This window comes from Uranotaenia lowii, chromosome 2, assembly GCF_029784155.1.
Source record: "Uranotaenia lowii strain MFRU-FL chromosome 2, ASM2978415v1, whole genome shotgun sequence".
Taxonomy (NCBI): domain Eukaryota; kingdom Metazoa; phylum Arthropoda; class Insecta; order Diptera; family Culicidae; genus Uranotaenia; species Uranotaenia lowii.
The window spans coordinates 138,459,243-138,484,253 of NC_073692.1; the positions used below are offsets into that span (position 1 = coordinate 138,459,243).

Genomic DNA, 25,011 nt, shown 5'->3' on the forward strand with positions numbered 1-25,011 from the left:
ATCAGGAGAGCATAACAAAATTGTTATACAAACCCATCTCAACGAGTTATTATTAACTTATTCAGATTTTCGGAAAAAAAATATCTTTTTCGATATAATCAGTTGTTTCTTCGACCGGGCAAGCAAATGCTTCGGAAACTTTCATTGGAAATTTGAAAGTATTAATGCAATGCACCAGGCATGGTTCGAATCTCCTGGCTGGTACCCAATCTTCTCAAGAATTGTTCCAGTTTAAAACAATGCATGAAAGTTTGAGTACAAGTTAGGAGGCAGTCCAACATTCCATACAAGTGAACGCGTATGAGACAAAAAATATTCCACACAATCTTGTATGCAAGACTCATATTTTTGCATTTTTTGGTGGTCTAAATCCTATCTGATTGAGATATAATCTTGATTTAATGCTATCAAGGAGTGATATAATTTAGTTGTGCTTGCATGGACTTTTTGAGATATTTTAACATCCTACGAGCACTAAATTATATCTCCCTTTGAAAAGAAAAAATTGAATATCAAAATATCTCATCTTGATATAATTTCGTGTTTCTGTTCTGTTCTCGGGAACCCTTCATTCAATCAAGGAATAGGATTCTGCCTAGATATTCTAATTTGAAGGATGCAAAGCTTTTAAAAATACTTTTTTAGATAACTTTACAACTTCTTCTTACATCACTAAACAAAGACTTGAAGTATTTAATATTGAAGATTTTAACTTATTCAATAATTTTGTTGAAGACTGTGAAACGGTTAGATAATGGTTAACAAATATCAAAAATTAAATTTCATTCAAATCTCATCAATTAAACTTCGTCAAAATTTACGTATTTTGTGGAATTGAGAAATAACAAAAAACATTACATAACTTTTTTTCGTAGAAGTAAGTATTACTTGCACTCTATAAAAAGTTAATCCTAGAGTTAGAACCTTTATTTCAATAATCTTTATAATGTTCTACAGTATGCCAAAAAAACAGTAAAGTTTCTTAATTCAATTTTAATAACTTTCAACAGTTATTTCGAAATCAAGAGATGATGAAAAAAACAAGTTGCATGTCTGGAATCAGCGCCCTCAAATTTGTAAAAACTTGGTCATCAATTCTTTGGACCTCTGAAAAATGTGAATTATATTGCGTTGTATTATCAAAACGCTGAGCTTTTGGTAAAAGAATATTTCGTAAGCTTTCGATTAACTCTGGTCAATTAACAGTCTTTACTTTGCACCTAGCGTAAATTTCTACAACAAATCAAATTTTTGAGAAAAAGACGTAAACAAATACACAACAATATCCACCGAATTGACTTCTAAGAATTTATCAGTTAAGGCGTCAAAAACAATTGAAAAAGGTAACAAATAATAAGTGAGAGCCCATGAAATACATCTAAAATGAAACTGTCCGTCTGTTTGGAATTGAAATCATATTGATCTATTCACTGTTACTAGAGCATTAAGTATTTATGAGCGTTCTGATTTCAAAATTGACTAATGAAATAACTAAGAAGAGCCACCTTATAGTAGTTTCAGTTTTGTCACCTTTGTAAGAGCGCTCTAGCTCAACTTCTTGACAGGCGAATGTGCAAGAATAAAAATTTTTCAACAATACGTTTAAAAACAAATATCTTGTTATTAAAATTTTAAAAATTATAACTAGGGACTTCATAACTAGAAATGGCAATTCCGAGCCCTCATGCCAAAACCGGTATTCGATATTTCAATTTCGTCACAACCGTTAAAATCAGTATTGACTTATTATTCGGAAAACCAACAACAAAAATAAAGTTAAGATTGTGCATGCGTCGAAAAATACGCTTTTTGGATTAAATTAAGTTGGCTAATAGTTTCTTTTAATAAAATTACTGAAAACTCGTGAATGTTTTGCTTTAGTTTAAGTTAAGCTTTAGTTTAGGGTTTTAAGACCCTTCTTATAAAAAAAATATCCTTGAAAGAGTGCTTCAATTCTGGTTACATGGAGGTTAATCAAGGTTACCAGATTGCCCGGATATTTGACACAAAATTTGGGAACAGTCCGGCCCGGCCCGGTTGCCCGGATTTCATTGAAAATGCCCGGATTTTGTACAAATTAGTTTACTTTATTTGGCAAATCAAACAAAATTGAAATTAATTGCGTTGTAATTTTTTTTTAGCCAACAAAACAAATTTTTTTGAGTAGATTTTGCAAAAATAATCATGAACGGTTTTTTCGAAGCCTAAAATAAGACTTAAAATCAGTTTACGACTTTTTATGAAAACATTTTTTTTCAATTTTTTAATCTTGATTTTTGTTGAGTTCTTTCTGGATTTTGACAAAATTTGCCAAGATATTGCACGCATTTTTGATCGTAAATTCAGAATTTAAATGCCCGGAGTTTGCCAGGTTTTTATAGAAAATTGCCAGATTTGTCCGCGCCGGATACGTGCTGAAAAAATCTGACAACCTTAAGGTAAATAGCATAAGCACCATGTTGTTTACTGAACTTGCAATAAACATCAATAAAAAGTACCTTAGAAATTTTTCAAAAGCATAGTCTCGTTTCTTTCTTCAGCATCGAATTTTGAAAAAAAAAAAAAAAACAAATGATCAAAGCCGAATATTGCCTATCAATCATACTTAAGCTTTTCAGATTGCAGGGTTTCAACCTGCCTTGGCCAAATTTTTAAAGAAAAAAAATGAGAAAATCCCGGTCCGATCCGGTTACTCTAATATCGAGGAAATATTCTCGAATTTTTTCACAACTGTAGCCTAATCCAAAACTAAAAACTCGAATTAAGTTCACGAAATCAAAGACACTTTTGTTTTTAACTTGTTTCAGCAAATATTTGAACGCCGCTAATGTACAGAATCATTCCAAGTTCTTTTTTTCGCATCTTCTTTTGCCATTTCATGTAAAATATCTGGATTTTGGCCGGATTTGCCGGGATATTCCCTGGTTTTGTTCGTTTAAAATTTCGAAACTCAATGCTTGGATTTTGCCAGGTGTTTGGGTTAAAATGCCCATATTTGTCCAACCCGGATTCCTACAGAAAAAAAATTGAAAGCATAATCAAAAAGTCCGCTTTCCAAAGATTTGATTTTGAAAAAAAAAATTGGGTCCTAAAATTTTCACAAATTTTATATAAGCCATATTTGTTAAATTTTGTTTAGATTCCATACTTTACCTTAAAAGTTAAAAAATTTGGTTAATAACCAAATTTGTATCAAAATTGAAAACAGCAAACTATTTTCTTAAAAAAATTGTTCGTAAATTTTCTCCAGATGATCAAATTTGTGCTAATTGCGTGTTGGAAGGCAATTTGCGACCAAAATTAAATCTTTGAACTGCAATAACTTTTTTTTTTAAATTCTAATCGTGATACGGTCTTCAGGTGAAATATTAATTAGCATATCACATAAATAAGCAATTGATTGGTTAAGAAAATATATTCAATGACAACTAGTTTTTTATGTTTCTTCAGAACACAATGTCTCAGAATCCCATTCACTCTTGAGATTCAGTGCAACCCCTTCCTGTTGTCAGTTTTAGGTTTTTAATAATTTGGCATGTAACCTTCTGATGATATCCTTAAACCATACTTGTTTTTTTTAAGTGTTTCGATTTATAAGTAGGTATTTATTATGGACAGATATGAAAAATTGAATAAAAAATATTCTAAAATGGGATTTCTAATGAGGATTGAATCGAATAAAGGCTCTTTACACGATGATACAAACAACATGCTTTGTTAAGCTAAGTTTAAGTGCATAAACATTTGCATCATTTGATGACATTGGCATTGAAAAAAATTCCAATTCAATGTCCAGATTTTTTTTATAATATCAAATCTTTGAAAATCGATCTTTTTTTAATGATCGCGTTTGCGGAACCATTAAAAATGTGTTTTTAGCTGGCCCGATACAAAAGATATAATTTTATCTTACTTTTATAAAAATTGTAAAGCAAATGAAAATGGTGGTCCAAAATACCCCACAATCCCAATCTACGTTATGCTATTCCTGATATTTTGTGGAAGAACTGACTTGTTTCACCCATAAAATATTACAACACTCTTTTAACTTTATGTTGTAGATGCACTACGTTTGAAATTTTTCAAGATTTAGTTTTATGTTTTTGTGAAAAAAAAGTATTTTTGATTTTTGTCAAAAAATTCAACGTCTTATAATTTTATGCTTCGCAACTGGAATGGAATAGGTGCTAAATTTATCATCTTTTAGTCGATTTTGCCAAGCGATTCTTCATACATACATAGAGTCACTTCCAAAACTAAGAATAAGGCTAGGATCATTTAGTATCCGGGTACTTTATTTCGGTGATAGCTACGTTAATAGAGCTCGGATATGCAAAACTTAAGTAGCGTTGTGTTGGTTTGGAAAAAGACGGTCTTGCCTATTTTTGATAGATTTTTAAGTTTAAGTGTGTTTGAGATATTTACGATGCAAAAAGACATGGTAAAAATAATTTTGCACAAATTTGCTCCTTTTACGCATTTTGCGCGTCGAAAATTCTTCATTGGTGACTTGAAAGCTCATGAACTGTTGATTTTTTCTGATTTTTTTTTCGGACCAAATGGTTAAGAAGTATAAGGAGCCACTCTAGGATCCACACGAAGTTCAAACCAACCATCGGAGTGCAACCCTTGATCTTAAATATGGCAAAATGTCTATGGTTATTGAGGGTAACTGAATGCAGACTCCTTAAATAATGCAAAAAAATCCATATCCGGCAGGCAAAAAGTGTTGCCTGACTAGTAGACACCAAGTAAATAACTTATAATGATCAGTTCCAAAGATCGCAATCTGTGCATCCGGTTTTTACTCAATATGACAGATGTGTTCTGATGGACAAAAAAAAAAAGGTTAAACCCGGATTTAAGAGATCAAATTCTTCGAGATGCTAACACATGAAAAGGTTCCAACCAGAGTCCAATTGCTTTTTCCAGGTGAGTTTGTGTTAAATATCATGAAATAGATAAAATAATTTTCTTTTTTTTCTTGTTAATTTCAATTAAAAAGGTTATTAACAGTGTGTACGATATCTATTTACTATTAATTTTTTTTGTGAAGAAATCCCTTACACTTTTTCCGCTTAAACTCTTTTGTTTCTCAACCGATTTATACAACATTTAAAGATTTGGAAAGCTTGTAACGCCTATCAAATAAGATTCTTAGATCGTATTCAGCTTAAATAATTAATTTAAAAGTTATTAAAATTCGAAGAATTTTTTTTGATAAAACATGCTTCAGGGAAAGGCTTCAAGTCAGTTATTCAGTGCTGGAAAAAAATTCAATTAGTGCCTGAGAAAGTTGAAATTAGCTGTTTTTAGAAAATGTTATCAAGCTGCATTTCTTTTGTGTTACTATTCTTCTTTATTTTATTTGATTTTTCACTGGATATTGAATATGTTAACGCAAGATTTTAGAGTTAAATCAATAAAACTATATGCACTAGAAAGGCAATTTTATACCGCTCTAGTGATGTTATTGCATTAGCGGTGCATCGCTTGGCAAAATATGAAAAACATTTTTCTGAAATTAAATTTTAAACTTTTGCGCTTTATTTATAATATTTTTGCTAAGCAGCGCATAGCAAATGTAATTACAACACTAGAACCGGTATGAAAATGTCTTTCTTATGCACATTGTTTTACGATAACCTTGCGTAGACTAAAAATTCAGGGAAAAGTAAAATTTTGTTGCTAGAATAGTCTCAGAAAATGTAGATTGATAAAAAGTACGAAAAACAGCTACCTCTGAATAGTCGTCAAAAATTCTGTGTTTCGTGTTTTATAAATCTTAAGATCCCAAAATGTCACAAATTACGTCAACTTTTAAAAATTTTTGAAGAATCTTTGAAAAAAAAAAATTTTTTTTTTCGACTATGAATAACTTTACAATAAATTATCCTGCTCAACAATGTCTAAGAATCATATTTGAGTCACATTACAAGCTTTCCAAAACTATAAATGATGTAAAAATCGATTGAGGAACAATAGAATTGAGGCGAAAAAAGTGTTAGGGATCATTTGACCCCTGGCGGTATAAATTGGTATAAAACATACGTTTATCGAAATCTACAAACTTTAAAAAAAAAATATTTTTTTGAAAGTTTTTTTTTCTGGGATTTTCATTCTCCGCGGATGATTCATTCCTTGCATTTTGAAGGTTAAAAATAGTCCTGTTACATAATTGGCGAAAAATCAATTAAAATATGAGTAATAGTCGTTTGAATTACAAAAAAAAAGTCATTTGACTCCCTCCGGTAATTTTGGTGTCAATCGACAGAAAAAACATCTTCTTATAATTACTATACCAATTGTGTTTCTTAATTTTCTTTTTCAAAATTATGTGTGATAAATTTTCAATGGTTTTATTTTCTTTGAATTCCCATGAATCATACGGCCAACAATTTTTTTTAAATATGCCCTTAAGGTGGGGGGGGGGGGGGGGGGGGGTAGGGTCTAACACTTTCAAAAAATCGATTTTTTTATTTTTTTATTTTCTTATTGTAAAACATTTCAAGAATGTTGTGTAAAATTTTCAAGTCAATTGAAGCACAACTGAAGAAATTATAGGCCTTCATCTCCTCCTGTCTAATACTGCAAGAAAGCAAGAGCAGAAACTTCAAACGCGTTTTTCTCGAAAACACATTTTTGAAGTCCGTGGACATCGTCATTTGAAAACTACTCATCCGATTCTTTTCAAATTTGGAACATATTTTCTATATATAAAATACCAGACCCCAATGTTTTTCTTTTATGTTTTTTTTTTTATTTGGGGAGATTTTACAGGTGAAAAATGACGGATTTTTTCGTGAAAAATCGTATTTTTTACTTCAAACAGCCACAAAAATTTCATAAATTTTTTTTAAGTTAAATAAAAACGTTGGGGTCCAGAAAAACATCTGTTAAAAATATTTTTCTCTGATTTTTTGACTTCAGATGATTCTGTGCTGAGATACAGTGTCCACCGCAAATCCTGTTTTCTAAAAGGCATCCTCGAAAGTGCTCCGTCACCGGCTCATTTTTCAATATTTTTCTACGAAAAAATTACTAAATGTTCTTTTAACAATGCTTAGTATAATGCAACAAATTTGAAAAAATTTGTTTGAACGATAGCTCTAGAAAAAAATCGTGAAAATGGTGTTTTTTTTTATAGCCGTTAGACCCTACCCCCCCCTTAACTAGTTCAAATTTGAGCAACAAAACACTAATAATATGAATATAAAGGTAAACTGGAAAACTTACAGTTTTCTTAAACTAGTGAATTATTTACTAAAAGGTAAAGAAAAATTCCAACAGAATAAACAATCGATCACAAAAAGATGCAACTCACCATCGCGGCTCATTCCCAGTTTCAGGCACTTTTGCAGTCGACAGTACTGACACCGGTTCCGGTTGACCCGATCGACGACGCACTGTTTGTTCCGGGGGCACTGGTAGTTGACGACCGAGCTCTGAGACCGCCGGAAGAAACCCTTGCAGCCCTCGCAGGTGATCACGCCGTAATGCACGCCGGACGATTTGTCTCCGCACACCTTGCATGGGATGATCTCGATTTGTGCTGAAAATGGAGGAAGAATGGAACATTGTTAGTTGATTTAATTGTTAAATTTTTATCAAACTTGATCATTGATAATGACAGCAATTTTAAGACCTTGTTCTAAGAATACCTATAAAAGCAACGCTTTTCAAGAAACCATATTTCAATTGTCATCATTAATCTTCAATTTAGGCGAGTGACAACCTCAACACTCTCGTAAAAAAGAATTTCCACAAAATTAAAGGAAGGTAACTCACTTCCCCGGAAAGTCGTCGCTCCCGAATTTTTGCAATTTTTTCTTCAGTACCATCATTCATCGATTCCCAAAAAAAGTGCCAGTCCCTCAAGAACTCAAAACAGAAGGCATCAAAAGAGAAACCACGAAAACAATTTGTGGCCCGGACCTACCGAAACTTTGCGGGCACCAGGCCAATGTCCTCTCCCGGTTAACTCATCGCCGTCGTTGGGTTGTACGAATTTCGTGGATCGTATCGTCGCAGCAAAGATCAATGAACTCTCGAACGTAGTACGTGCGGACAAACGGCGAAGGCGGAGGACAGACAAGACAGTTCGCGAGTCGCGATTACCTGAGAGGGTTTTTTTTTCGAGTTTTTTTCGCGCGGTAGCAATCGTTAACAAATTTGGTACCTACACGAACACATCAATGTGAGGAAGAAATGGTTCGATCGCAACGAAACTTTCTGGCTCAGGTTCTTTCCAGAATGATCATGAGCAATGTGCATAGCTATCTGTGGGGCAAAGGAGTTGATTGAGTGATAGCCAAAGGGATTGATTAAAAATTTTGTAGGCAGGGTTGAGGATGTTCGGATAGAATGATGATAAAGATTAACAAAATTTGAAAAAAGGCTTCGACTTCAATTCCCAACGTTCGGGAGGGTGTAAGAATTAAAATGTTTTACAACAGCGGGAGTTAAAAAATGGGCCTAATTTATTCTGCGAGTCACGTGACCGAGATTCGTCGAATTTCTTTAGTGGAGTGCTTACAGAACACGGGTTCGAGGCGGCAAAAGTGAAAAACTGAAATTTATCGGACCGCTTATTTATTTTTTCTAGGTTATAACCTAATATTTTACTAAGATATCTCCAAACTTTTTTAAATTACCTTCAATAATAAACGCACCCCAGACATCAGACTTTGAAAAATTGAAAAATTTATTTTAAGAAGAAAAAAAAATTCAATCAGATTTATTTTAAAAGAGCAACAATAATTGATTTTTAGTTGTTTAAAAAATTGAAGAATTTTTTTTTTCGGAAATTTGAACTACATCATATGAAAGCTAATATTAAAATCTTTTATTCAATCTGTTCCATTTTTTACACACTAAATTGATTTATGATAAAAATGATTTAATGAACATTTTTTTCCAAAAATCAAACTTTAAAGTCTTGTTAAAACTTCAAAGTCTTGGTGTCTTTTTCCTGTAAAAATCTAGATTTAGCTCCTTAGAAATACAATGAAAGAGTTTCTAGGCACCTGAATGCACCGTTTTTAGAGTTACAGCAATTTAATGCTGAAAATATCATGCAAATGAGTAATTAACTTATTAAACAGAATAAATTCGACAAAGTTAGAGCTAGTTTGTCAAGAGTATTTTTTCTCAAGATTAATGATTCTTTTTACACTTTTTTCTCTTGAAGTTCATGAATTTTGATTACATTTATAGTTTAATTATTTATCAATAGAATAAATGGCTTAAAATGGATATTTTAAGTAGAGTCGATAATAATAATGTATGGAACCGCCGGAACAGGTTCCGGCAACGATACAGGATTCGTCTATGTATCGTGTGACCAACATCTTTCAACTAAGTGTTGGTGAATCTCGTTTCTAAGCTTTTTTTTTCTTCAGATATAAGCTTTTTTTTACTTGAGAGCACAGGAGATAAAAGCTGACATCAGAGATAAAAAACGATTAATCTGTGAAAAAAGCTTAAATCTGATATATGTGCTCCTCACGGATTGTATATCGTTGCCGGGATCTGTCTATAGAGCACAAGTCAGGGAATGAAGATGCAATTTTATCAGGTCACGTAACAGGACTTGCTGAATTAGGTCTAAAATGATGTTCACAATTTACACTCGTGTGATTTTTGGAAAAAAAACCATGTTCTTTAAAACTTTATTTTCCAAAATAAAATAAAATATAATAAATAATTATGAAACAGGCAGACAGTTATTTAACATTACGTGTAATACTTTATACTTTTTAATTTAAGCTGTAGTAGTTCTGAGACTCATATCAAGTTGTAATTTGTATTACATGGATAGAAATCAATGAAATTTCTAGTTATGTAATGTTTACATTGACATGCAAAATTTATTAAAGACCTTTTAGGTGATGTTTTGAGATATCTTCCTATCGATCAATTTTGGTTGGATTGTGGAAAATTCAGAAAAGTTCCATTGGAGATCCCAAAATTTCTGGAAATCAACTATTTAACAATTTAACGATGAATTAAAAGTTTTAAGGAAAGCTGGAGGATCTTAATGGCAGGGAAGCGCAATCCAAACCTATCAGTTGGAGAAGTTTTAAACAATTATGGCTGGTTCGACCAGGAAATATCTAAAACTAGAATTTATGTCAATAACGTGGGGAAGCTGTCAACCAATAAAATTTCCAGAACACGGTGTTCAAACCGTGTGAAAGAACGATTGATACAGGTAAAACTTAACGCTTACAGACCTAACATCTTTTTCACTTAATGATAGGTAAAAGATTTGTTGATTCACAAAACACAGTAGAAATTTATAAGAATCGAAGAAGAAAATTGCAGGCAAATGAAGAATTCAGGAGCTCAGAGGTTCAAAAAGTATGAAATTCAAAACTATTTGCTAGTAATAAGCTTAGGCAGAAAATGGTGAAGTAGTGAAAATTTTTCAAAAAATAATTTGTCTTAACATTTCTTAATGAAGCATAAAAAAAAATTCTTCGTAACATTACTTATTTTTTACGGAAGCACCCTGAAAGCCCAGGAAAAAACTCCTTAATCAGACCTTCAGTGTAAAATTTACACTCTTCGCGTGTTTCGTATTTTGAAAATCTAAAAATGCAAAAATGTGTCAAATTACGTCAACCTTTCAATCCTCTTTTCAATAAATTTCTGGTGGAACTAAAACAATTTTGACGATTTATTCATTGAAAAGTACGGTTTTAACACCTCTTTATACATTTTGTGTGGTCATGATCTTAAAAAAAAAAATGCTTATGTGCTTCTAACTTCTACTTTCCTGGACACCAAGTGAATTTTTTTAGCATTCCATTGCAGATCTACAGTCTATTTTACGAAGCATGTTTTTTTTTAAATTTTTTCCTCGATTTTGAATAACGTTAAACTGAATTAATTCAGGTGAATATAATTTTTTTTGCCGAAGAAGGATAATTTACTAAACTTGTCATAACTTTTATGAAAAATATAAAATAATCAGAAATTTGGAAAACAAGCTCCAGAGGATAGGAATAGTTGCCGAAAATAGCAATGAATTGAAAAATGGATAGCTCATTATGAACAATATTGAAAGCGTTCAAGTCAATTTGGTCTATGCACTGACTTTAAGCTTGCCAGATTGCCCGGTTTTATACGAATTTATCAGGGTATTTACTACGTAATTTAGGAAAATGTTGGGTCTGGCCCGGTTGCCTGGCTTTCATTAAAAAAGCCCGGATTTTGAACGGATTTATTCACTTTATTTGCCAAACTAAACAAACACAAAACAAATTTGGCTGAAATTCTTTTAATATATGCGCCCATAACGAAATTTGGCAAGTTTTAAAAAAACCATCATGAATGGTTTAATGGAAGCCAATTCAGCCTATAAACGATTTGACTGATAAGTTTTGATGAAATCTTTTTTAAATTTTTGTTTTCAAGTTTATTTTTTGATTATTGTTGAGTAATTCCTAGGTTTCTACGAAATTTGCCCCAATATTGCACTGATTTTTAGTCGAAAATTATGAAATCAAATGCTTAAAAATTATCAGGTTTTAAGATCCAAAAATAATTGGGATTTTTCCGGCCCAGACACGCCGAAACGCGAAACAGAAAACTGGCCTTGCCATGGGAAGCCCCATTGCACCGTCTATAGCAGAGATAGTTGTCGATGATCTACTCGACTCTGCAACTGCTGATAGTGCTATCCCCATCCCACATATGAGGAAATATGTGGATGATTTGTTTTTGGTTTTGCCCGAACATGATGTTGACACAGTTTTGAATGTTTTTAACTCACAACACCGAAACATTCAATTCACTGTAGAAATCGAAAAAGACCGTTGTTTACCATTCTTGGATATGATGTTATACCGAAGTGAAGAGGGAACGATTTGCACAGACTGGTACATGAAACCAATTGCGTCGGGAAGATTTTTAAATTTTCATTCTTTTCACCCATTGCACCAGAAACTGAACGTGGCGATTAGTTTTGCTAAACGGGTTTCGCTGTTTTCTTCTTTCTCTAGCAAAAAGAAAACACATGAGGTTATTAGAAACTATTTGCGCTTGAATGATTATCCAATAAGCTTAGTCAATGGTATAATCAATAGAATGAATGAAAAATTAAAACCTCAAACAGCTATGGAAGCGGACGAAAGCAAAATAACCCGTTCGCTCACAAATATTATTGGACTCACACCCACTCTAACTAAAACATTACATTCAGAGTATGCTAATGTGCGAATAGCGAGCAAACAGACTAAAACAATTGGTTCTCTTTTCCCAATTGTGAAAGATAAAACCCCGCAGGATGAACAAACGAATGTTATTTACAAAATTAACTGCAAAGGTGAATGGAAAACCGAAGGAACCGCAGAAGGAGAAAATTGCGCGGCCTGTTATATTGGATGCACAACAAGAAAATTAAAACAGCGAATCTCACAACATAGAACACAGACAAATGAACTTAAACGTCTGTGGGACATAGGCTACACGAAACAGGACTACGCCATTCAACAACTTCGCCAAAAAAAAACAGCACTTTTAGAGCATGAAACAGCTATGGATCATCTGTTCGACATCGACAAAGCAGAAATCATCGACAGATGTGACAACAAAGGCAAATTACTGATCCTGGAAAGTTGCCACATAAAAACTACAAAAAACGCGATCAATTCAAAAAAAGACACCGAAAACATACATTCCACATACGGAAATATTTTTAGAACAATATGTAACATAAGAAAAATTAAATCACAACATAAAAACACAAATACAGAAACACACACACCCAACAACATGTAATAGACACCACCTAATACACTTGTCGTGATCAGATAAAAAAATCAGTTGGAAAGTGAAAGTGAAAACTGTGTGACAACTTTCAGATGCTGGTGAATATAAATCCAAAAATTGTAGGACAAAACGGTTTTTCAACCGCAAAACTTTGTACACAGTAAGTGAACACAACATTTATTCCAACAATATCCAAATTAATTTGAAAAATATTGTAACAGATATACAAGACAGCTTTATCTGATCAGCCGAATCAATCCAAAACAAAAAGACGACATTTTTTCGGTAAGCAATTTCATAATTAGTGAACTAGTTTATAAAACTGTGTTAACATATAATAAAATTACAGTCCCTGATGATGATCCTATAAGGATCGAAACGTTGGATCTTAAATAAATAGTCGTCTTTGCTATTTAAGTTGACTGATAGCCGAAAAATTCACCCCGAAAAAACATATTTAACAGTCGAAAATCGATACCGAAGTACGGATAGGAAAACAGCTTCGTTAACAAAAAAAATCTTGGTGAAATCCGGGCACGGTGGACAAAACTTTGGACCAGAAAGTCATGCGTGCTCAAGCCTGTAGGAAGGCTGCCTCAGTTCGGGACGTGACAAAAAAGTTTAATCCCCTTTCAGAACAGTCCATCGTGCCAAGGTATGATTTGGCTAAGAGGCATATTAGAAGCAGAAGAAGTCGAAGTGTAGTAACAAATAAGCTGCTTCTGTGGAACCAAGAGCTCGTGAATTACATGATCAACTGTTGTGTGGAAATTCGATGTGCTCCCGCTTCCGCGCGATCAGTACAACACGGTTTGGGATGGCCGAAGTGTTGGCGAGACGGAAACAAAAATTTGTACAAAAAACACTGAAAATGCAATGGTTTGTCAAGCCATATGTAAGTGTGACATGCATTCCGAGCTGTCCGTGAACACTGACACAATAAATAAATCTGTTTGCGTACAAAAGCTCCTGAACCATCACCTGCTGCCCATGTTCCGCAAACATGCCAAATTTGGCATAGTGAAATCACTACTCAAATGACTCGATGACTTGGTTCCAATCCTTCAAAGTCCAGATCGTACCGAATGAGATGAATTCGAAAAATTGTCCTCTGGCGAGACCGATTGGAACTTTTTAGGCCCATACCAAATCGTATTTTAGAAAACATGTGAAACCTTCAGAATCTCTCTAAAACTTTGCAAAAGACTGAAAAAATTGTCAAAATCATCGCAAATCAACCTGTGCTGAAGCTAATGACCCGTCTACGATCAATCTTCGATTAACAAGAATTATACATTCTACTAATGCACTGTAAAAGAAGACAACAGCTAACAAGGTCAACAACAAAAACCGAGCTTAGGGACAGAAATAACCGTCCAGGAAAGCAGAAGAGAGTTTTGTTTTGACAAAAATTGTGGAAATCTGTGTTTAAATTAATTTTTCTCCATATACTTTGTCTGTTTTCAAAGTTTTCTGTTATCTAACTACTTAATAAATATTCGACACAGGTTCTTGTGAGATCTTAAGTGGATGCAAGCTACGATAAAACCATTACATATTTAGGTTGCAATTTAATGCAGTGGAAAATATATTTGACTCAAAGAAGCTCACAAATGGGAGAATAAATCAGCACACAACTGTTTGTCCTGACAACGTTTTTGAGGTAGCAATTAACAAATCTATAAATTCCAGCTACTTGTGACTCAGAAATTTATTCTTAAAAGTAAATGTTTATTCCATCCAACTGAGGTTTTGGAAAATATTGAACATATATTCATCTTTATTTCATTAATTTTTGGTATTGAGTTTTGGATTTATCACCGTGATTGTTTGTTCGTCGAAATTATCGACATTTTTCGGTGAGTTTTAATAATAATTAAACAGATTTACCAGTTGTCCATACGTTTCAAGCTACTTTGACATTCGCTCCTCCTCAGTGGACACTAAAATTATATTTTATTTTAACATTAAACTGTAAATCTAAATTTTTAATTTTAACTTACAATTGACTCATCATCGTCTAAACTATTTTGATTTTAGACAGTTCATTTTTTGTTTTGCGTTTACATTTGTTTGTCAGTGTCTGTGTCAATTTTGCGATTATGGGGTCGTCAGCTGTTTTAAAATTTAACGAGTCTCTCTGCCTATTAACGACATTATCGTCAACTCTCAATTTGATGTAAAATGTTTCGGCAGTTATATGTAATTTTTTGGGTAGAAAAATGTCATCTTACGGAAAATAAAGTAGTTTTCTTTTACATCTTAGGACAAAATTGTGTGTGCGGGCTCTGTGGAACTCATGGTACCTAAGTTTTCACTAATTCTGATAAAAAATAGCATCTTGCATCCATATATTCACAAATGACAGTGAAGATATTTTCTTGTTTATTTAATGTGTCAAATACACTTAATCTGATTCTTTTAAAACGTTTTTGAGAAATATTTGATGGAATAAAAAATCAAAAAATACCTTTTAGAAACAAAAAATTAATAAACCAGTACGAACGTTTAGTACTGGAATATCCCACGATTGTGATTGTCGTTGTCACTCACGTTTGGGCTTGGCGAATCTATCAAAAAAAGAAAATCCATAACTTCAATAGGCTTTTCCGCCTTTCCAAATGGCAAGGAAGGTAGCACTTAGTTTAGCTCGTGCCTAGCACGCCACGACGTTGTCGGTAGCTTCTGCAAAATGCTTCGCGCTCTTTTGATGTTCAACTAGTCGGTATTCTAATCGGCTGCCATTTGCCAAGCGTTAATAGTGTCATTTGCCACATGAATAAGCAATCAGTGGCTTCGGAACGCACCGTTCCGTTTGTCGGGTTTCGTTCTTTCGTTTACGATTCTCTGATGGAAACGAAGAAAGAAGCATCCAGCTCACGTGGGTGGCTCGATGGAATCTTCATTGGCTTTGTTGCTTCATTTAGCTTGAATTCATTGATATCGTATCAATTATGGAATGCTTAGTACTTGAAGAAGCAACATAACATAATAAATTCTTCTAGGGATGATTGTATCAGCGGAGTACTCCATGAACTCCAGAACCTGTAATCGCATTCCAACTCAAGTACCTATCTATCACTACCAAATGGACGCTGTTTGAATGGGCGGATGAGTTCATTGACTTTCGCTGTGACGAAATACACGCCCCATCGCTGAGTGGTGCTGGTCCCACTGAACGAACTAGAGTGGAGTAGATAGATGTAATTGTGCACGAAGGTACTTCAGTTCTTTGATTGTGTTCAGATTCACCGATCCAATCAAATTTCGCTTACAATGGCAATAAGCACTGTTGCTGCTGAAGTATTTGCATAGTTTGAGAGTGATATGTTTAAAATAAAAAATAAAAAATACTGGGTAGGGAAGGGCTGCTGCTGATGGAGCACTTTCAGAATCCGATCAAGTGACTGACACTTTGAAGCAAATCAATCGTCAACAACTCCTAGCGAGGCAGACGAGCGCGCGATATGGGTGTGAAAATCGGAAAAGAAGCAGAACGCTGTAGATTAGTTTGTAGTACATTGCGATTTCAGTGTTTTATTGCGAGGTTCAGCACAAATTTGTTGAGGTAGGACGCGGTGCACGGTTAAGCTATTGCCAATCTTTGTGCTTTCAGTTTTTGGCGATATAGTAAAATTAACATTTTTTAACATTCAACGAATTTATTTCGAAATTTTCCCTAAACTTTCTGATGAACAAATATTTGTCTGTAAAAATTATAAACTTAAACACGCTTATTTTTATTTCTATAAGATGAATCAGGACTCTGTGCAAATTAAACTATTCGCACAAGCTGAGCCGAATTATTTAAAATGATTAGGGGAGAATGAGGATACTTGATCCCTGGGGATACTTGATTCCTTAGCTATATCTCGAAACTGGAATGTCTTACAAAGATCAAATGTTCTAGAAAAATGTGCCAAAATGAGCAAAATAACAATGCTTGCAGTTTAAAAATTTTTAACAAAATAATTGTTTGAGTATTTGAACTTTGTTTGAAAAATTTCACAAAATGTAACTTGAAGATCATTTTTCATCACTTTAAAATGTTCCTTACATGGGAAAATTATGAAAAATATATTTGTTCCAATGTATCAATCGTTCGAGCGTAAAATTATCTTCATAATGCCATATTTTCAAAGCAATGGAAAACTCTCAACTTTTTTCAGAAAAAGTTTTCTAAAATCCTAGATTAATGGCGAAATAATTTATTCTAAATTTGATGGATGATTTCATGAAGGTAGGGAATGTTAGAGGTTTTTAATCAAGCGCCAATTAAAATTTCGATTGGGGACGTGGCAAAAAAAAAATGTTTGATTGGCTCGTCTGGTTGACTCATAAACAGTCTTTACATTATTTCTGCAAGGTGGAAAAGCTACTCGCCGTTAAAATGAACAAAATACGGTGGTTAAATTGTGCGCAAAATATTGGAATATTTTAAAAAAACCTGACAGATTTCCAGGAGAAAACTATTCATTGTCAAGTCTCGCTTGGATGCTTGAAGATAAACAAGGGGGAAAATTTGATGTCGAGCACTTCTGGTAGCTGATGATATGTAGATGCTGCAAATCAGTCCGTATTATATAACTACATAACTATTGAAACATAACAATGAATGGCTGAATATACAAAGAAGGCTGCTTCCAAATTTGACCTGGGAGTTTTGGGGCTTATTTAAACCTGTTTAGAAAAGCATGCGGTGTATTCTACTCTACTCTCAAAATTTAAAATTCTTATTCAATTTTGATCATTGAGTAAGGATATTCAAAAGTAACAATCTGAACTTTGAGATAATGCTTAAACTTGGAAATCTAATCACAGATTTAGAATTCTGCTTCAGGTTTTGAATATTTTCTTCCTTGTGGATAGAAACTTGTTTCCTAACATTTAATTGAAAATAAGATCAAACTCATGATATAGGTTCTGGTTCCATATTATCAATATCTTAATTGTATTTCTGTTTGCATATATTGGATTCTGTATCCAAATGGGTCAAATCATTTTCAGAAAATAGAAAAAAAAAGCTGATTTGAAATCGTTCAAATTTGGTTTTGCATTTCATTGAAATTTTTTTTTGTAACTTCTTTATTAGAAACGGCTACCTTAAAGCTTTGAGGAGCCAAACTGTTTTTTTTGTTATAACAATATTTTTCTAGCTTAACACTTCTCATTATAAGAAAGGAAAACATGAAAATGAAAATAATTATAGACGGAGATCAATAGCTTCAAAGAAAAAGTATATTTCGAATATGTAGTCCAAGTGAAGCATAGCCAGCCCATATTTCGCTGGAACGATGAGTGGTTTACCTCGGGCCCCAAGAGAGTCTTTTAAAATCGTTCTGGTGACAAAATATTTAAATTTCGATTTTTGATTTTCGAAACTTACATGCTCTTTCAATAAAGTCTGCTTCATTTAATATTGGAACAAATTCTTTTGCTCATTGTGGCGCTTCTAGTGGACGGATTTGGAAACTTTTTTCACCCACGTGTCGGGAAATTCATCACCTTTCACCATGTATTTATGTCATAACACCAAACGATAGCATTTTGTAAACAACCGCCATGGAAGCCGAACGGAGAGATCAAATTGTGCACAGTTTTCTTGAAAATCCATTGTTGTCGGCATCGAAGCTAGCTAAACAGCTTAAAATGCCCAGAAATACCGTATGGCGTGTTATCAAGCAGTAGGTACAAGGAAACATTGACGACGGCTCGGAAGCCGCATTCGAAGCGTCGGAGTGGAACTGTCGACTGGAAACTGCGTGGGAAAGTCATCAAGGCCGTCAAGAGGAATCCAAATCTTTCAGACCGCGATTTGGCCAATAAGTTCCAGGCCGCTCACAGTACGGTGCGACGAATTCGTCTCCGGGAAGGAATAAGGTCATTCCGAGCCAGCAAACAGCCAAATCGGACGCTGAAGCAGAACAATGTGGCCAGAATCCGTGCTCGAAAGCTGTACGACCAAGTGCTGACCAAGTTCGACGGATGTATTCTGATGGACGATGAGACCTACGTGAAGGCGGACTTTGGGCAAATCCCAGGTCAAAAATTTTATTTGGCGACGGCTCGGGGGGATGTACCTGCAAAATTTAAGTTCGTGTTTGCGGATAAATTCGCCCGCAAGTACATGATTTGGCAGGGGATATGCAGTTGTGGACAGAAAACCAAAGTCTTTCTCACTGACAAGACAATGACATCAGAAGTCTACAAAGAAGAGTGCCTACAGAAACGGATTCTGCCGTTTTTTTCGTGCCCACGACCGTCCAGTAATGTTTTGGCCGGACCTCGCAAGCTGCCATTACAGCAAAACGGTTATGGAATGGTACGCAACGAACGGGGTCAGCGTAATACCGAAGGACCTCAACCCCCCAAACTGCCGCCAGTTCCGGCCGATAGAGAAATACTGGGCAATCACGAAGCGGAGGCTTAAGGCAAAGGGAAAACTTGTTAGGAACATGACTCAAATGGAGAACTGGTGGAATCAAATCGCCAAAACGGTGGACGAAAAGGGTGTGCGCCGCCTAATGTGCCGTATTACGGGAAAAGTACGAGAATTTCTTCGAAACAGCAATGAATAATTTTTTTAATTTTTTTTTATGAAAGAGTAAAGAAAATGCTACATTTGTATGAAAAACAAATTATGAATTCGTTAATAAATGACTGAACTACACGCAATTGTTTGTGTTCCAATATTAAATGAAGCAGACTTTAGTTAATAAAACATCTGCTTTCCGATTGCTTTCAAATCCAGGATTAAACATCGAACAAAGTTAAAGCTTTTCAATGCCCTTCCGTTGGTAAAAAAGTGCGAATGAAACAAAGAGTTTAAAACACCATTGATGGAAACAAAAATAAAAATTAAATTAAACATTTTAAACAAATAAACATTGTTTTTAAACATATTTATTTCGTACGTTTAATGAAGGTATTTACTATTTTTTTTTATTAAATGATCTTAAGCATGAAATTTCTGGTTTGTGAAAAGAGAGTCATTTGATTTATTAGCATAATTGGTTTTTCACTGTAAAAGTCGCATAAGCTTCATTCAAGATTGAGAAAATCTCAAAATTAAAAAAAAAACAAATGAATCATTCTCCCAATTCCATTGAAGCGTGAAATCATTGTGTAATTAGTTATTAATCTACCTCTAGTATTTCTCAAACTGAGATAATTTTGGTAATATTTTTCTAGAAACTGAAAAGCTATAAGAAATGCAGAATCGAAAAATCATTTATTAACCAACAAGAAGTGCATCACAACAAATAACAACATGTGGTGGACCATGACAAAAACTAAAAATTTATGATCAAGTAGGTCGTGAAGTGTACTTTTCGACACTGAATGCAGTGCTGAAATGTAGCACTTTTCGATACTGAATACACTGAATTGCATAAACGATATTTTGAATAAAGAAAATGCTTTGTAATACTGATTTACATCTGATTTCCACCAGGTTCAAAAATAGAAAAATAGTATAAGTCTTATGGCGTGTCACAATGCTTCACTGTCACATACTCGAATGGAGCTTTAAAAACATAAAACTTATAATAAATGACTTATTTTTAAGTAAAACCCAGTTTTAATAAAACTTTAAATGCAATGTCTTGTTTGATAGATTGGTATCTGACATAATAGGAATGGTATAGAAAATAAAATAAAATAATCATTTCCAAAGAAATAAGGGATTAACAGCAACCATCTTATTTATGTGATGTGCAGTTGTGATAAAGCAATTAAATCAAACGTAAGCTAACTTTTTTTTTTTTTAATTTGAATACTTAGTTGAAAAAAGAAACGAGATATTTCGAGTAAAAAACGGGACGGTGGGACATTTTCCGAACTCAACACTCATATCAAGGTAATTTAAATTCTAGGTTATCTGACTTTTACAGTAAGTAGGCGAGGAGAGCGCGGTAAAGTGGGATGATGCTTGTTGTCTTTGTATACAATCTTTTTTTTTTTTTGTAACCATGACAATTCGTGACGTCAGTTGCATTTTCAAACAAACAACCAACTGCAGTTTTCGTTTCTTGTAGGATACATAAACATCCTGGCAAGTGACGTAGGCTTTGTTTACCTTTTTACTTTTTGAATAACGAGTTCTGAAATAGTGTGTGTGTTTGTTCATCACCTTCTTTGTACCACATTGCTATTTACCCCCTTTCACCTAATAGTTATACCACTGACCATACTGGCTGGACACTCGATTTTGTTAGTTGGATAATTTTTCCAACAGTACGCAATATCGATTCCAGAGTGCGCATCGATCGATTTGAAGATATGCTATCCCAGTTAGAAAGTGCCACCCAACTTTCAAACAAAAACAGACAATTCCTACGATAAAATCGGGCCAAACAGGTACATTTTTTCTACAGCGCATTTGTATCGGAAAAATGGTAGGTTCGCCACCTACCGTCGGTATTGCGAACCTGCAAAATTAAACAAAATAAATTAGCCAGAAAATGATCGAATTTTTGTTCTAAGTTTCCTGTCAGTGTGATCAGTGCTTATACTATGGGTCGATTCATGATGACGTTATTCCCTGTTGTGGTGACAATTCGCAGATCCTATTTACAATATTTAACGAACGAAAAACGGAGTGCGGCGTGTAGCTTCACGGTCAAGAAACGGACCAACGTATTTGCATTGAATTTTCTGGGGCCTTTCATGGGCCATCAAATGTTCAAATCCTTCTAAAGCAGTCGAATGTACCGAAACGAATGTCCGAAAGCTTCTTGTGAAATTTTGACCAGAAGATGTAAACAAATGCTTGTACGACAACACTATTCAGATAGAGACAGAAGAATCCAATGTAGGAAAATTCTCCGATGAACGTTCTGAATGACAAGGCTGATCTATTCTAAATTTTTACGATGATATTTTCGAGGAGTAAATATGACGTTGGATAATTTAACTCTTTAGATAAAATCCGTTTTTTCCTATGTTTTTGTTTTCAGTTGGATTAACATACAAACTTCTTAACAACGAATTACCTTTTCAAAGTTTTTTTCTATCCCAAATTAAGCTGAGAACTATTGCTAAAATATATAATTAAAAATTAAATGAGGACCTGAATGTTTGCTTTGTTTCCTCAGCGCGTAGAATCGGTGTCAAAAACAATGAGGTCAGCCAGTGTGTGAATCCTTTCATAAGGGTTTAATTACATTATTTGCGGAAGTCACCATCTTGGATTTCAAGAAGATTCCGATAGCCAACTTCCGATAGCTAAATTCGACTTCTTCTAGCTTAGCCCTTTCACCCAATACAGGTATTGTGGAGGTTTCAAATGATTATCAGTCATTAACAGCATTTTGAAATTAAATAGAAGCTGCCATCTTGGGTTTCAAGACAGACAACAAAATTCGACTGCTTCTTGCATAGCTTTTTCACCTAATACCCATATTGTGGAAGTTTCATGGAATTTTCAGTAATATACTGCATTTTTAAGTTAAACGGAAGCCGTCATCTTGGATTCATGATGATGTCGAGCAACAAATTTTAACTTCTATTATTTGGTCCCTTTCACTCCATGCTCATAAGATTCATGAGTGTGTGTGTTTTATTGAAGTTTCAATAAAGCTATCATAGCTCTTTCAAAACAAACTTCAACTGTAGATTAAAAAAACTATATAAGCGTTGCCAGAACTACCTGAAAACCAATGGTCTAAACAAGAATCCAAGCATTTTTTATGACCATAATAAGACAGTCATAAAACGAGCTGCACATGCCGTAATAATACCACTTTAAAACTTCCTTATGCTTATTGGCATAATCTCTGTTACTTGGGAGACCAACATATCATAATCAATTGTTTTTTAGCAACAACAATTAACTTTTTCACAGTCCTTCAGAAAAATCTCTAGTTAAAGCAGAGTTGAGTTCTTGCGGCCAGAGAACAATAAAATTAGCCATAGACCTATTCATACTCACCCCTTATCGAGTTGGGAGTCTTTTTGTCGTGTCCGTGGGCACCGGCAGCAGCCAAACCGAGCAAATCGGCGGCTCCCAAATCTCCAGCATTGGATCCATTTGCGGCTGCAGCAGCAGCAGCCGCAGCCGCCGCAGCAGCAAGAAGATTTCCGGTGTTTAGCGAGGATGAACCGGAAGTTGCCGAAACCGATGATGGAGGAGGTGTCGTACTGTCCACAAGATCTGCCGTTGCAGCGGATGCCGCGGCAGCTGCAGCCGTTAGCGAAGAGCAGAACGCGTTGAAATCCTGCTGGCTCAGCATGTTGCTGGTGGTGTTGCTGTTGCTAGATTGTTGCTGTTGTTGGTGGCGTGAGGTTTGTTGGGTGCTGTTGTTGTTATTATTGTTATTGTTGGAGGAGGAGGAATCGTTCAGTGGTTGCATCAGTCTATGGCTTAGTTTGGGAAACTCTCTGGTATCACGATTAAAGCTATGACTATTGTTGTTGTTGTTGTTGTTGTTGATGATGCTACTGCTAGTGTTACTACTGCTACTGGTATTGTTTCCGTTACTGCTAGTGTTGTTACTGCTAATGTTACTACTAATGTTACTGCTAGTGGTATTTCTTAAAGGCCCTAAATTTGTATCACGTAAATCAGTCGTTGCTGTAGCTGCTAAGCCTGTGGTTGCAGTGCTTGATGTAAATAGGTTTCTACTATTGTTTTGATTATGTTGTTGTTGTTGTTGTGGTTGCATTTGGTGCTGGCTTTTGTGGCTGTTGGCAATCTCGTTAAGGAAGAGTCTAGTATCCGCCAAAATGTTTTCATTACGGAGCGAATTACTGCCAGATCCGGAACCACTACAGCCCATCATTTGATTAGACGTAGACTGTTGGTTGAGCGTCTGTGGTTGGGTTAATCTCGCCGAAAGCTTCGGAGCAACAGCCATTGCTGCGGCCGTAGCAGCTCCAAATATTCCAAGCCCACTTCCGGATCCTCCACTTCCTCCACTGCCATCTCCATTTCCGTTGAGACCAGCTCGATTGGCGGCTTGAAACTTATTGCTCCAGGTTTGATTAAAGAACTCCGTGAACTCGCTATCCATGCTTTGGTCACTTATTTTTGCTTAAACGTTCCGTCTCCAAAATCCTCTTTCTTCCTCTAGCCTCTGGATCACACAAATCCACCCACAAAAGTATATCCTCGGACTAATCGGAGGGACAAAACAAAAACAAAACTAACAATCTTTCGGGAAACCAGCTTCCCACCGCACACCGGTTTCCCTTTCTCAAAATCCCCCCACTCAAGTTAACGTCACTTCCGGTCAGGATTAGGTTGGAAACAAATCTTCAATGCATTCCACAGTCATCTTAGCGAGTACTTCGATGAACGCCGGCGAACAAATAGTGCTGGAAAAGTTGCGGTCAATCGATGTCAAACGGTGTTGCCGAGAGTTTACAAACACCTTGTCAGCGATTAGTCTACTGATGCCCCTTGCAACACCTCCTGGGGCTGGCTTCAGTTCCGCAGGGTTTCTTCTCTTATCGCCCGGTTGCACTTCCGCTGAGAGCTTCTTCTACGTCCGACGTGAAACACTCGAAACTTTATAGTCTTTCTCACTTATCTCACTACCGTCGTTGTTTGAATAACAACTTAACGGCAACTTAATCCAACTGTACTCCGGTTTAGTTTGTGTATAACTTAGAAGCAGCGCTTATCTGAAAACAAAATTATACTGTTTTGTAACAAATTTACACAGAAGAAAGTGAGCTGTAACAACACTGAGAGTACCTTTTCCATTCCAACCGTGGAACCGTAAACACTTAAAAAAATCTACCCCCATAAAATTTGTGAACCGTTTAACTGGCAACCGAAACTCTTTCGGTTATCAGGAATAAAAAATAACTGAACTGAAATTGGACGACCTGTTTTCTCGGGTTCTGAAAGGTAACAGAAAGAGTTTTCCGCACCACGAACAAGGGTCCGATGCATGATGATAATGTGAAAGGTGTCGTCATCTTCAAACCCACAATGAATGGTAGCGGTAAATTTGACTGTTTCTACCCATTTTTTTGCTGTACTAGGTTGTAATAAATGCAATTTTTCGTTGTTGTGTCGTTGTTTCGGTAAACAAAGATGACACCTTCTCCCCCCATATTTCAAATGAAGGTGTGAGTTTTGATAAGGGTTATGTACCAACCAACCTACACATTTTGGGTTTTGATATGCCAAATTTGAAACATCTACCAGCTGCATTGTGGTAACTAGTAACGCGCGTGCTACTTGACCTAGGTTCAAGTATTGGCAACGGGAGATAAGCAAGAGTT

The 25,011-nt window shown here is 35.0% G+C and overlaps 1 protein-coding gene across 6 annotated transcripts in view; it reads right to left on the bottom strand.

Moving 5' to 3' along the window:
• LOC129749572 (probable nuclear hormone receptor HR3) overlaps window positions 1-24,610 on the bottom strand; it is a 74,399-nt gene extending 49,789 nt beyond the window's left edge. For 3 of the 6 annotated variants that reach the window (XM_055744595.1, XM_055744593.1, XM_055744594.1), the window contains exons 1-2: window positions 22,709-24,422; window positions 7,325-7,552 (exon numbers count right to left, since the gene is read on the bottom strand). In XM_055744595.1, the coding sequence (XP_055600570.1) occupies window positions 7,325-7,552; window positions 22,709-23,789 (1,309 nt within the window). In that variant the 5' untranslated portion in view covers window positions 23,790-24,422. Of the gene's footprint in view, window positions 1-7,324; window positions 7,553-22,708; window positions 24,423-24,475 lie in introns of those variants that run through there. The other 3 variants (XM_055744597.1, XM_055744596.1, XM_055744592.1) reach the window with 2 other exon arrangements.
• Window positions 24,611-25,011: the final 401 nt, after the last annotated feature.